At 35.0% G+C, this 14,926-nt stretch overlaps 1 protein-coding gene across 1 annotated transcript in view; it reads left to right on the top strand.

Moving 5' to 3' along the window:
* ADAMTS6 (ADAM metallopeptidase with thrombospondin type 1 motif 6) overlaps window positions 1-14,490 on the top strand; it is a 139,578-nt gene extending 125,088 nt beyond the window's left edge. The window contains exons 22-25 of the mRNA XM_062018097.1: window positions 2,944-3,148; window positions 8,825-9,001; window positions 9,757-9,913; window positions 14,065-14,490. Of these exons, the coding sequence (XP_061874081.1) occupies window positions 2,944-3,148; window positions 8,825-9,001; window positions 9,757-9,913; window positions 14,065-14,174 (649 nt within the window). The 3' untranslated portion in view covers window positions 14,175-14,490. The remainder of the gene's footprint in view (window positions 1-2,943; window positions 3,149-8,824; window positions 9,002-9,756; window positions 9,914-14,064) is intronic.
* Window positions 14,491-14,926: the final 436 nt, after the last annotated feature.

Here is a 14,926-nt window from a genome sequence, read left to right as displayed (position 1 = left end):
AAGTATATTATATTAAAATTCGGATTAATATGAGAAATATAAAACATAAAAACTGCTTAGTAGATTGAGCCATTTACTGAAATAGTTTTGTCAAACAGTTTTGTCTCCAAGATATTTATTGTAGTACAGTAATGCTGTATCCCTTTAATTTAAGTGCCATCTTTGTTATGTCTATTTAGTTTTAATTTAAAAGATAACTATATGCTACATATTGAAAAGATAATTAAAAACACAGCAGCTCATTTGCTCAAAAATTAAGTTTGGCAAGGACCTGTAGCAGAGCTTAATCTTGCTACAAAAGCTGTTTAGAAATAGCTTTGCTCCTTCTTATGTTTTGAGACAAATAAAACTTACGGAAAAAATGGAAGGGATGCAGCAGCTTATTGATTCACAAGCTCTGGTTAGTTTACGTTGGGTGATAATCTATAGCTATGTTCTAATTTGCCTTGAAAATAGATAGTGTTGAATAAATGTAGATGTTGCACAATAAAGAAATACTGTGGTCTCTTTTAAGCGTCTCTTAGAAACTGTGAAATCGTAGCATGAAGGACATGGGGAGGAATGAGACAAGACTATAATACAGTACAATCCCAACAGGTCTTCAGTTTCTTCTTAGAGTATCAATTGATTCCCTGGTGTGGTTACTGGTTACAGGATGGCCAAGCAGTGTCTTCTACTTTACTCCTTCTGCGTCACATATCATTCTTATTTGACACAAACAGAAGTGAAGCCATTCCACTGCTCTCACCTTGAGTGTGTTTGAATGTGAATGTGCTGTCTCACAAACAGGTCTAAACTGGATCTAAAGCATTGGCCCCACAGTCTACGTGTAGACAAATGCTCACCCTTCAAGGATATAACACTGTTCAGCTTAACTGTAAATGCACTGAACTCTCACACCATGTATATGTGAGAAGAATGTTGGAAGCAGTCATACTTTGTCAGTTCATTCTTACCAAACCCACCTCTATCTCTTCCCATGTGTGGCTTAACTATTAACAAATTAGCACTTTAAAAAGTAGTGTTAACATAGTTATTCCAAACTAGTTGATTTTTTAGCTTTTGCACTGACATTTAGAAAACAAAACAAGATCCTAACACTTCTGGATTCTCCATCCAGTACAGCAGTGAGATTGATGGAACATAGTGAAACTCAAGTCACCAAAATTCAGAAAGTGTGTAGTGTGTATTAATCAGCATCTGCTTGAATGTGTCGGAGCAGTTCAGCCCACATCTGCCTCCATTCTGATGTTACCCACAGGGTGAATACAGAGTGCCACACTCCTAAGGAAGGGTTCCTGATTCATGATGCTGTTAGTCTAGGAGAAGACTATTCAAATAACAGATAGTTATCCAAACAAATTTGATCCGTTTGGCTGGAAGATTTATCACCCAGTAAGACTTACTCTTTACAAAGAGAGGGCAAATATTTTCTTTTTTAATTAACACAATTCCACTTTCCTTGTGGTGTATACAAAAGGTTATGAAAGTGTTAATCTTTCTAGAACTGAATGCCACTTATATTGTATTTGATGTCCCTGAGCAGCAGCAAGGACAATGTTTGTTTGCACTGTTTTTGTTTGTTATTACAGTAAATGACTCCTGAAGTTCCAGGTTTCAAGAGTTTCTCATAGTTCTATGCATTATGAGTGGTACTGTCTATCCTACAATATAAACATAAAACGTGATGGTGCACTTGAGCAAATCATAGTACCAACAAAAGTTAATGCTTCAGCCTCTCCAAAGCTCTGAAGAGCTTCTAATTCTCCCTACCCTCTATGATTCTATGGTAACTTTGGTGGTGAAGATCAGTAAATTAATCCTCTTTTGCTGGGAAATTAGCAACAGAATATTGCATATTTGCATTTCTGCATTGATCTAGGTTTATATTAGAATATATTACACATTCTGTAACACAGGACAGAATAGCAGCACTTTTTTTGGACTCAGACTTCAGAAAAGAGCAAATCTTAAAAGAAACAACTCAGAGCATACCTGCAGGAATATCCACAGAAACTGGTATGCCTGGCATTTTTGGCGTGTTGGCAACATGTGGTAGCATATACTAGACTTCGCCAGAGTGATTCAGGAAAGTGTATACAATCAATATACAAAATATTGAAGACCAAATATGCATGACAATGTGAAGAGATATTTGCATTGAATTGAGCTACATTAACCATTCATCAACAGGGAAAAAACAATTGCTTTGTTCTCTGTGGCAACACATAAAAATGAAAGTACTGACTTCTACTATGTACATACAAGCATCCATAAATTCCCTCCAGAAGCTAATGCAGTTCTCTAAAAATTTAAAGTATTTGTTGCTTTGTTGATTTAAAATATTTGGGTTTTTAAAATATGATTCATTCATATTTTACTAGTGTTTGCTTTAATAAGTAAAAATATTTTATGTTTCAGTGGAGCCTTTTATAAAAAAAAAAGTCTAGAAATGTTTCATAATCAGATGAGAGTTAACTCTCAGCCCAATTTTGAGGTAAAATTATTTTATTGCAGTGATACTGGAGAGTCAACCATCTTTATTTTTAAGTTGTGCTGTAACCTACAGCAGTGGTTCCCAAACATTTCCAGTCACAAGCCAGATTTAGAGAAATAATTCCTGGTGAGTTTAGTACAAATCTACTTAAATAGCTACAGTTTTGTGAGGCTAAGCACTCCTTTCTAACTACTATAGCCTAAGCTGGAAATTGCTGCTCTAGAAAAATACTAAGTAGTATTATTTTTGGAAGATATGATTGTAGTAAGGTATAAATTAATGTGTCCAGTAAAAAGACCCATAAGTTTCTACTTAATTTCACTGTGAATACATGTATTGTTAACAATGATTTAGGTTTAGGAATTTGAACTGTTTGGATTCTGAGTTTGTGCAATTATCTACTCTGCTTCAGAAGTGCACTGAGTCTCATAACTTTTTTGGTCCAGGTGGTTTATAGGGGACTGGTCAGAATGCAGCAAGACCTGTGATGGAGGAATGCGCTCACGAACAGTTCTCTGTATCAGAAAGATCGGACCTTCTGAGGAGGAAACACTGGACAATACCAACTGTTTAACACACCGGCCTATTGAAAAAGAGCCCTGTAACAATCAGTCCTGTCCACCACAGTGGGTCGCTTTGGACTGGTCAGAAGTAAGCAAATTTTGCTGTGTTAGCTCATGGATAATAATGGAGTCAAGAGTAGTCACTGGCTATTAGTATATTTTCTATCTCTGCCTCCTAAGTAAAGGATTAATAAGAAGTTCAGAACCTCATAGGTTTATTATTAAAGCAATTTTCTTCATTTTTCTTTCCATGTTGACAGTTCTGTTGTTTTGTCAAATGCTGACCTTTTTTTTCTTAATCGTGGTAAAATACAAAATAGAATAGTAAAATAGTAAAAGAACTCCAGTGAAACAAAAAAACTCCTCCTAAAATAGACATATGGCATGAGATGATTTTCTGGAATTTCCATTGGTTTTTGAACAGGAAAAGAGCTGCTAAGTAGAGATGTGTTTACAACATCAGAAGCCACAATAAATTGCTTTTTAAAAATCTTTTCTGAAGTAACCATGCTGATGTTAGAGCATCACCTTTCTTAGCAGTATACTTTGAGAGGCACGCATGAAAGCTGATATTTTCTTTATTAAAGAAATATCTTTCATTAAATATGGTGATATCTATGATACTGTAAATCAAGGTTATACTATACCTTATGCTTATTCAAATAATAACTTTGAAGAATGTGAACCAGTACAGCTGCTAGGAAAGAGAGATAGCTTTGAATGGGACAGCATCACATGTAAATCAGAGTGCAAAAATGTCTATACTTTTTTAGATCTTTGCTGTGTTAGATTCCCTTCTCACCCCTGTTTTCATCTCAAGATAGCCTTTGGAGTACTTACAGCTTAGGGTTCCCTGAGTTTCCATGTCTGTATCCTTGCTGTCAACTCCAGCCACATTATATAATTGCTTTTATAAATTGGTTACACTATGTTTTAAAATTAGGTAATATGAGAGATTGTTCCACTGCTTCTTAGGAAACTATTCCTGAATGTGGATCTTTTAATTACAAGGTGTGTTCTAATATTCTACTTCCATGCCAGTTTATAACTGTTTTCTCTTGTTATCTGAAACAGCCTGACTTCCTTTCCAGCTATTATTCATCAGAAATTAATTAATCTTAATCACATTCTGCTTCCATATTTCAGTTTGAAGTTGTCTTTCTGGGAATGGATCACTAGGGTTAAATACATATATTTTTCCAAGGGAGGTTTCACATGTGCCTCATTCTTTTGTTTCCTGCTTCTACTGAAAATACTCATAACCTACATAACCTACATATCCTAAAGAAGCTGCTTCTGTTCCACAGCTATCAAATACCGATTACGTAAAGTTACTTTACACTCTGTTAATATATCCAGATCTTTAACGTCTATTTCACTTTTTTTTCTTTTACTTTTTTTTAAAATACATGCTCTTGCATGTCATGCTGCCAAAATTCATTTCATTTCAATTATTAATGCTTTCATGGTTGTTCAGTTCTTTTTGAATAGCATACCTCTGTAGCATTAAGGTCAGTTACTTACTAGTACTGTCTGCTACTTTTGGTAATTTCAGAAGCACCAAACTACTAAAATTACTCTTATATGAACATCATTAAGTAGATTGGAAAGAAATATGAATCAAATCAGCCCTATGACTGATTCTAGACGGCTTTTGCAGGTAGCATCTCACAAATCCTAATCTTTACCCACTGGTCATCGCTCTTTCAAATACTTTACTGATGCTCAGACAGATTGGAACTGTTCCATTTCCTTGTCTAAAAAACTGGAAGGAGAATAAAGTGAAATGATCTACCGATGATACACCCATGGTTCATTATGTCTTAGTTTCGGTGTACTTGCTTACCTTTAAACAGTCTTTCATTCAAAGTAAATGGTATGTCATCAGGTAACAAAAAAATGGTTGGTGTGCCTGTATTTACATAGATGTCTTATATGCGAAGATACTTATAATTCCAAAAGTTGTTACAGTCTCTGGAAAATCAAAGCATAGAAAAGAAAGCCTACTGGGATCCCTGTGAGCACACACAGAAGTGCTACAGAACAACTCTTACCATAACTTGTTAATACAGGTGCTATAGTTAACGAAATCACAGAATGTTTGATTGAGGTAGGGGTTGACCTCTGATAGTCATCTTGTCCTACACCTAGAGCCAGTTACCTAGAACCATTTCCAAACAGCTTCTTAGTATCTCAAAGGATGGAGACTCAATCCGTTGTTGGTTAATAATAGTCTAAGCATTAGACCTGAAGTAGTAATGTCTGTGTGTTAAATTACAGTGCTGTGAGCTGCCATGGAAGTTATTATTGTTCATCTCTTTGCTGTCTGAATTTCACACTTGTTTCCATCTGTTCATAACTGAAGAAAATACTTCTGTAGATTTTTTTTTTTTTTTTGAGAAAAGAAAGAAGTGTCCGTTTGCTATACTGTTCAGCTGGTTTTGTTCTGTAAGAAGTTATGAAATACCATTTCATTGAGCCTTTATATCAAAGAAAAATCTTCTAAAATAAATGTGAACTTCAGAAATATTTTGATTTTGTTATGAGGCAGATGCTTTTGCTTATATTTTGAAACTCCTGTTGTCTATACCAGGTTTTCTTAATACGTCACTCCCAGACTGTACCTCAATCTGTCTCTGCTTTTGTTCGGTTTAAGATAACATATTTCTGAATCAATTCTAGAAAAAAACCTTGTTGGCTTTATCTCCTGAAACCTGTAGAAAAGCAGTTTCTTTCAGCAGCTTTTCTCAGTGTAGATCAGAACCTCAAGGAACCTAGAAATGGCACATTGAATCTTAAAGTATGTATTGTTCTACATGCAGAACAGTATTTTTTTACCTTACTGTTAGACAGTATTTCATATGAGGGGTGTGAGACAATGCACAGTCTTTTTCTACAGCAGGAGCATGTTATAATTTTGAATAAAATCTTTCCAGTCTTTAGTTTCAAGCTCTGCTAAGCTTCTTGTTGTTGTGGTATTTAATCAGGATTATGAAAAAGTGCCAACTTCTTTTTTATATGAATTGCTTGGTGTAGCTTGGCAAACTGTCTTGACTGATGATTCCATTTTAATATATTGAGAAAAATATCCTTTTTTTTTTTCTTTTTTCCTGAGAGTCTCAGAAACAAAATGTATCAAATTCTTCTAGTAATCTACATGTAAAAATTTTTATAGATGTATTTAAATAATTTTCTGACAGAAGCATGAAAATGAAAACAAGAGTGAGCTCAAAAAGCAAAGAGTTGAATACTGTGTTCGTTGAAGCCAATGCAAACCTTGCTACTGTTCTCTGGAATTCAGGTCTAAGATTTTGGTTTCAAACTCAAAAGATACAGCACGTGGTACAAATTAAACAATTAGAACTCTTCTTCATGTTAATGCACTTATTGAGCATCAATATAATTACACGATTTTTCTTAGTTTCCAATGATAATTAACAAGAAATTCTGTATCTTTTTCGTCAAATAAACAAAAAAAACCATTTTGTAAACATCAAGATTAAGTAACATCCTTAAGGGAATGTAGAAGTGCTTTTATCAAGTAGTAATTTTTCTAACAGTACTAGCAACTAACAATGTCTTTCCCAACAGGATGTAGTCATTCTCAGGTAACATTAATGAATTTTTCATACTTTGCAATAGCTGAGCTCTGGCTAAATTATTCTGCCCACAATAAATAGTAAATCAGCAAAAAATAATCTAAGGGTTTCTTGAGAAGAGCCTTGTCAGACAAGCATATTTACTTTGCATTCATATTACCGTTAATCGTGACTTCCACTGAGTACGGAAAAAATTCTAGAAGCATTTACTAATGGAGGACACTTCTCCCTGGTTTTGCTTGGGTACTTCGTCATGCATTTGCTTTGGAGAAATAGAATTTTGTTAAATTCTGTGGATCAATGTTATTGTAGGCAACTCATTTACTTACTTCACTTTCATTTCTGGGGACTGAGTTGTAGTCCATCTTATTTAGTGGAATTTTGACTCAAAAATGTGGGTTTTTAGGGGACATTGTTTTCTTCTAGAACCGGTAGCTGAAAGAAGGTTTTTCTCGGCAGCTTAGACATAGATGAAAGAATATGTCTTCAAGTAAGACTAAAATTGAGTGAACTTACTCAAATTTTGGTTCTCAAGCTCTTGCTTATTTATTAACACATCTTACAGATTACAAAACAGCATAAGCACATTGGGTTTTGACATTTTGACAAGATCCTTTCAATCTTGTCTTTCTGTTTGCTTTTAACAGAATATTCAGTCACTGAGAAGAACAAATTGAGCACAAGGGGTTTCTAAGCACTTGGCTAGGAAGGGGCACTTGCTTCTAGTTCCTACTTATAAATGAAATATTTGTGGGAGAAAATACACACAACATTCCATGGAATTTGGACCAGAACTGAGGAGTCATGATCATGATGCTGAAGACTTCACATAGTCATTGTCATTCTTTTTGGTCTCTGTTTAGCATTACTATTCTTGCTTCTCTTCCTTCCCTCCTAGTAGACAGGTACTTAGGGTACACAGATTTAGGGTTAAGGCCCCTTCAAGTGTGGGGACAATTGTCTATTCTGTACCAGAATTCTGAACACTGAACTACTATAGATAAGGAGGCAGTACCTTGATAGAACAGGATGTGAAAGTTTAAATTTTAAGGAGAGTGATTATACATCTGTTTTGCAGTTCTAGATCATAAACTTCAAATGGAGAACCCATCTCTTCACAGCTCAGTTTAAGATCCTAAATCTAAGTGGGAGATGAGATTTACTATAAACTTGTCCATTTTGTATTGGGTAGTTTAGGTGCCTTGCACTGAGAGATTTTCTTAAAAGATCTTGCCATAAGGTATATAATCACATCTTTACATTTGTGCAGGGAATATTGATACCTTACATTGCATTGTGGAAGTTTCAGAATTTCTTTAAGTTAGGAAGAGATGCTTCACGATTAGGCATGCAACAGTAAAGTTTGAATCTCTCAAGTCATTTTTGTGAAAATGAATCCTGGAGATTTTTCTTTTTTCCCCAGTTACATACTGACCTTTTTGGATATGTGGGAGGCCTTGCTGTACAACCTCTTCAATATTGCTTCAGTTCCATGTAGTATTATTTCCTAGATAATGTTTTGTCTCTATAGCTGCTTTCATATGAAAGGCAGTTCCATTCCTGCCATATTTAGCATAACCTGTATGTAAGGTTTATGTTATCAGAAGCTGCTTCTGGTCCAGATAGTACAGATATGATTATGGGATAAAGGTTGACATGCCAAGAGGGAATTCTAAAACTGTGCCTGCAAAATCTCATATGTTGAAGAAGGACGGATTTGGAGAAGTCTTGAGTTTTAATTTTGTTAGTACTGTTCTTTTCTCCATTTTGCATGCTACTAAGGTCATATTAAGAACAGGGAGTTCTACTTGTAATTTCTAAAGTATACACCCAAGTTTTTTTCACCATAGTGCCACAACTGGCAGACCTTTTTACTTTGAAGCGAAGTGCCTTTGTTAAACCTCACTTAGCACCATAGCCTAGACATAAATATCAAAAAGCATGTACTTTTATCAGATTCAAACTTGAATGTAATAAATCATCACTCAGCTTGTTTGTGTTTCTAAACATTTTAAAATGTCATAGTCATCTCTGGAAAACTGTGATTATAGGTTAATTCTAAGACCATAAATTTATTCTCCTGCTTTCCATAGTAATGGTTCTGACACTTCTATTGACTTTTTGCTGAGATTTATAGTATAGTATTTATATCGATATCTTTTTAGTGCACTCCAAAGTGTGGCCCAGGATTCAAACACCGAATTGTTCTGTGCAAAAGCAGCGATCTTTTAAAAACTTTTCCACCTGCACAATGCCAAGATGAAAGCAAACCGCCAGTCCGCATCCGCTGTAGCTTAGGCCGATGTCCTCCTCCGCGCTGGGTTACTGGAGACTGGGGTCAGGTAAGATAGTCTGTGGAGGTATTTGTTGCTTTTAGTCTCCTACACATTAGAACCTTCTAGGGATAAGATGTTGCTGAAAATGGATAAGAGGTGGTTCCCATGACTGAAACAAAAGCTTGTTCCCTGTTTGTCTCAGATTGAAATGTGATTCGAAAAATGCCAGTAAGAAAATAAAACCCTTCAACTTAACTAACCAGGGGACAATACTTTTTTTGGTATCACAGGCAAACTGGCTTTTATTTTACAGAAGTTGTTCAGATGCATGTTTATCTTTAGTTGATACTGTACTAAAACCACTGTTTAGTTATGGAAACTAAAAAATGTTTTGAAAAGGCAAAATTTTTCTATTTAAAAGACATTTTCTTTTTTCCTTAGAAAATGTTCTCTAGCAGATTTAAATTCTCACTCTTGTTTTTTCCTCTTTATTTTAAAATTATTTCTCACTTGAAAGCATGCAGTTAGACTATGATATATGAAATAGTGTAAATTGTATTCTTATACCTCAAATCTGAACTGTTCAAGGAGCCAACATTGTGTTGTGTTTTATTGTCTTTTAAAGACAAGTGCTCACATATACTGTAAAAGAAAATTCTAAACTATTTAATGAAAATTATTTTTCCTATCAACCAAATTTCTTCATGTGCTTGTCTTCTTTAAAATTTCTGCATGTGTACTGTTCCTGTTTTCTTTCCCATTATCTGCTATTTAAAAATTGGATCTAAGTTGTTTCACTTTTTTATTTTTCTTATTTTTAGTGTTCTGCACAATGTGGTCTTGGGCAACAGATGCGAACAGTTCAATGCCTCTCGTACACTGGACAAGCATCCAGCGAGTGTCCAGAAACAGTTAGACCTCCATCAATGCAGCAGTGTGAAAGTAAATGTGACAGTACTCCCATATCCAACACAGAAGGTAAGTTTAGCATCTTAGTGTAATTTATTCTGAAAGAGTGAAGTGACATACTCAGTATTACTGCATTAATTTGTTATTAAAAGTCTACATGATGTCGTCTCTCAGGTGGTGAATTAATTTTTTTACAGTATTTTCTAATTAGTCATCATAGTTCAAAATTGACGTCAATAAAAGCTTAAATACAGATTCTTTGTTTAAAAAAACATGGACAAATTTTGTCATGGACAAAATACTATTGTTCAGTGTCATAAGTTTTCCAGTCTTCTAATTGCTTCAGTGGAGATGTCTATAATAGCAGGGGATGCATGATGTACTTCCCATCCACTGGCCTTCTACCTGCCTCATAAGTAGTTTACATAACAATATAGTGGCAAAAAAAGTTAATTACATGTTCATTGAAAGGCTGGGACCAAAGATTTGTTTAATGCTGTTAAGAGTAAGCCCATCCTTATGCTTTCATTTACTTGTCAGCTTCCTCTAATAAACTTTTAATTTCTTGGATTTATAATGCCTGTTTGAAGTAATTATGGTGTTTTTTACATGATACAATCTAATGCAATCAGACTATGAACTAGCTTCATCATAACATATTTTTGCTTGATGATACATAATGATATCAAAATAAGCTTATTAATGTTTATGAAAGGCTCCAGATGTGAACTCATAAATTACCCAAGTCAACCTGTTGGGAAGTGCTGTCTTCAAAGTAGAATTGGAGTGCTAGGTAGCGAAAAGTTTAAAATAAAATAAAATAAAATAAAATGTTGTTCATCAGATGAGTACATTCCATTTTGTGTGGAGGGAGAAAAGGAACAAAAATTACCAAAACATGTATCCAAAAATCAAGACGATTGCACAGCAATAATAGTTATTTTTAGTATTTGACTGTGACATTACTAACACTGCTCCTTTTAACACAATTGATCTCCATGCAGTATATAACAGAATAACTTTTACACAAGTTCTGCAACTACATTGTACTTTAATATCATGATTATATGGAACACATGATCTGATGTCTTTTTTTTTTTTTTAAAGGCAAATTTATGCCTCAGTCTACCTGGATTTGGTGTTCCTTCAATACCTACTGTATCCATTCAGATTCATGCCATAGATTCAAAGTTGTTACAAAAGTCTGTCAGAGATGCCTGTGATTAAATGGTAGCATACTAAAATCATCCCAGAAATACACTGCTGATTCAATAAATTACAGCTTACAAGTTCTAAAAAGACATTTATCATACCCTGTTGTCATTTGCAAAACATATTCATAGTAGGATTTTTCCTGGGTTATTTTAATTCCCATTTTTATGTTTAGTGCTCTGAAGTAATCTTTATGTGATGACTATAAGTCTACGAAACTTTCTGCCCTTCCAAGCTCAAAAGTTAAATGATATTTTATTTCCAAACACAAATATCAACTTTCTCCAAAATAAGGACAGTAATAAAGTGGCATGGTTATGTGTGGGCATGGTTTACCCTCTATTTCCTCTTAATTTCAAGTTGACATGGTCAAGTTGTTCTTTATGGTAATTACGTTAGTAGTTGTTGAATACTATCAGGAAAATATTTTATGTCATTTCAGTTCTGTTTGTATTTTGCATGTTGTCTTTGAAGTCTCTTTAGCTGAAGGCACAGTGCCTTCCTGTCATTTTATTAGTGTAATGTGATGCTTAATATCATAACCTTGTCTGATCTAGCCACAAAGTTCAGGAAAGGAGAGTTTAATACATATAGCTTACTGAAACTTTTCAACAGTAGTTACTAGGAACAAAGGGGCTCTGCTAAACCTTTTCCATTCACCCACAGTCCTATGAAGAATAGGCTACTTTAACAGCCACCATATTTATTTCCAAACTGATTTTTAAAACAGTGGTTGTGGGCATTACTTCCAGAATAATGTCTCACTGCTGTCCAAATGGCATTGCCTGAACAAAATGGCCAGTTTTAGTCAAGAGGAAGAATAACTTAAAGAAAAATCCTGCTTTCAGCAAAAATGAAGTTAGTGGCTTTACTTTAATTAAAAACAATGTGTATGAGGGTTATTTTGGGGATCAAGTGAACTTTTTACTTCTCATCAAGGTCCTGTTCTTCCTCACTTTGTTTATAATTCACCATCTGTCTCCCCTGTATTCCAATTCTTCACAAACACAAGGACCTGAAATATTTCTGGAAGGTATATGCCTCTTTTTGGAGGAGTTTTTGAAACTCAGTGAAACATGGTGAACATATGTGATGGCTGACAGAAAAATACGTTTGTTTCAACCACCTACTCCCAGTGTCTTTTCTCCTGGCATCCAACTCTCTTTCCAAGTTGAGAATTAAAAAAATCAGAAAAGTAGTACATAAGACATTGGGCCGGTGGAGTACAGAAATAACAATGAGAGCACTATATCTGTGTTAATGAAATTAAAATTTGAATAATTTCATGACCTCTACTTATCTAGCTAAAAGCATGCATATTGCGACTATCAAAAATACTATTTAGTACATACCTTTAAGTTCAGCCTCACTGTGCTTTCCTAGATTCAAATACTAAAAATTCTCATCTGCACATAACTTGCAACTACAGTATGCCTGCAGCATGAATATACTGTCCGTAACTACCTGTACCAGAGCAAAAACAGTGTCCCAGGAGATTGTATGTAGAAATAGGAGCAGCTAAATGCTTGTACATGCCAATTGTGTTTGTTTCACCATTTCTTTCTCATTTTCTTCTCTATTTGATGTGTCTGTTCTCTATTTGGTATTTGAGTTACAGACATCTTGGAGTCAAAGACTTGTTCTGTCAGGCCTTGGAGCAGCAGCATCCTGGTCTTTACTTCTAGATTCAAAATTAATGCAAAATGTGAAATTGTCAAAGTACTGCTAGTTCATCTCTTTTCGATTCACGTTTTCTTTATAGCTGTTGTAATTTGAGAAAGTTTGTAGGAAGAAGTCAGTTTTAAATGCAACCTTAAAAGACTAAAACTTATAGCATTCTTTTGAGACAAATCATTTTCTGAGAAATTAATCTAAGTTCATTCTTCCCATCGCTTGGTTTTTGTAATTCATACTTGTGGGCTTTACTTTTATCTCCATATACCTCTTTTCCATCTTCCTACATATGAAGAAAAGCTCCTTGCCAGATCCTTTATTTAATAATCAGTCTGGAAGGAACCATGCAAATGCTTTTAACTAAAAATCCCTTATCAGGCATCTATCACAATATTTACTCCAATGCAAAGGAAATCTGCAGCAGCAACTTCTGAGACATGGAACTTCAGAGTATCCCTGAGGTCTCAAATGCATCTATATCTCCAGCTATATCAGAATAAGAACTGGATATGGATCAAACTTTACCCTTCCCTGTTCCCACCTTCTTTCTACAGAAATCAAACTGAGCCAGAGAAGAATCACAGCAGTGCTTCTAAAGTGTACCCCCACAACTCACTTTAAAACCTGTGTGGGATGGGAAAGAAAGAATTCTTCCTCCACATGGCTGAGCTTTTTGTCCTCCTTTCCTGGCAAAGTTACCTGCCAGTATGACAAGGGTTGCTGAAGCAGGAAGCTCAGCATATATGGAAAACACGGCTATGAAAGAACACACTTATATATCTATTAGAGGTGTAAAAATGGCTTTTCCTCCCGTGTAAAAGAAATTGTGGATGTGTGTCACCAAGCCCAGCACTCAGCCCAGTCACTGAACTCAAGCTGTTAATGCCTTTATTCATAACATTTGTATTCTTCATCCCTGTTATCTCCAGTGCACATTCTATTTAAAGGGTTTTTACGCATACAGAGGCATGGTAATGTGAATTGTGTTAGATTTTGGATAACCTCTCATGGATGTATAAAATAGATCCTGAGAAAGAAACAATAAAAATCATTGTAGGAAAAATGACTCACATTTCCTAGCTGTCTAAAGGGATCCTTTATCCCAATAAGTGATAATTCTTCCAAGGCAAAGTGGGCACACTTCTATAAGTCTGGGACAGAAACCCTGCAAGCATTTTTATGACTTCAAAAGTTATGTTGTGCATGCTAGGCTGAACTTGAAAGAGAGTACAAAGAGAGTAAGGTGGATGGATAGAGAAGCAGCATGTTAAATGTCAAGTTTTCTTTGTACTTTAATTTGTGGTTTTTTTCTTTTTAATGCTTTTAATTGTTAGAGTGCAAAGATGTGAACAAAGTGGCATATTGCCCACTGGTGCTGAAGTTCAAGTTCTGCAGTCGAGCATACTTCAGACAGATGTGCTGCAAGACCTGCCAAGGACACTGACACACAGGAAAGCACAAGAACGTGCCTTGTTATTATCAATGTTGAAGAATGTCCATCGAAGAAAGCCACACAGCAGAATGAGATTGACGTCCTTGCAAATGCATTACCCTGTGGAAAATGTAACCACTGGTCAGCCCCAGCTGACAGGATTTCAATATTATTTTAACTTCTGTGAAGTGGGATTTATTAATCCAAAGTGCTGGACACAGTATAAGGAGGGCATGCCAAATTGGAAAGATCCACACAACACATATAGAATAGCTTACTGTGGAACATTTGTGTTCTTTTGACTAAATCCAATAGTCTGTTTACCTCCTTGGACCATTAAAATAATTTTTATTATGGACTTAGCAATGACACTGAATCCATTTGTATTTAAACTGTTAAAAATGTAGCTGTTATGACTTGGTCTACTATGGAAGTAAAGAAGAATCAAACAAACGTTAAGTCATAGCTTAAAAATGTTAACTATTTAATCTCACAACACAGCACCACATTTTAAATTATAAAATGAACTTGGAAATGTTATTTAAGGAGCAGAAATTTAAAAAAAAAAAAATTTCCTTCATTCCACCTAATACCCTTTGGAGTAATCCATATTTCCTCAACGCTGCTGTGAGCCATATATAAAGTTATGCTAAATAGAACAACCATGAGGGACTTAGTTTTAAGAGGTGCAACAGTTATTGCAGTGGTGCATGAAATACAAGTGTGCTATTAAACAAAATTAAATCTGTGTTGCAGGTTTATAG

The sequence above is a fragment of the Colius striatus genome, chromosome Z (assembly GCF_028858725.1).
Source record: "Colius striatus isolate bColStr4 chromosome Z, bColStr4.1.hap1, whole genome shotgun sequence".
Classification (NCBI taxonomy): domain Eukaryota; kingdom Metazoa; phylum Chordata; class Aves; order Coliiformes; family Coliidae; genus Colius; species Colius striatus.
This window is presented reverse-complemented; position numbering and strand designations above follow the sequence as displayed.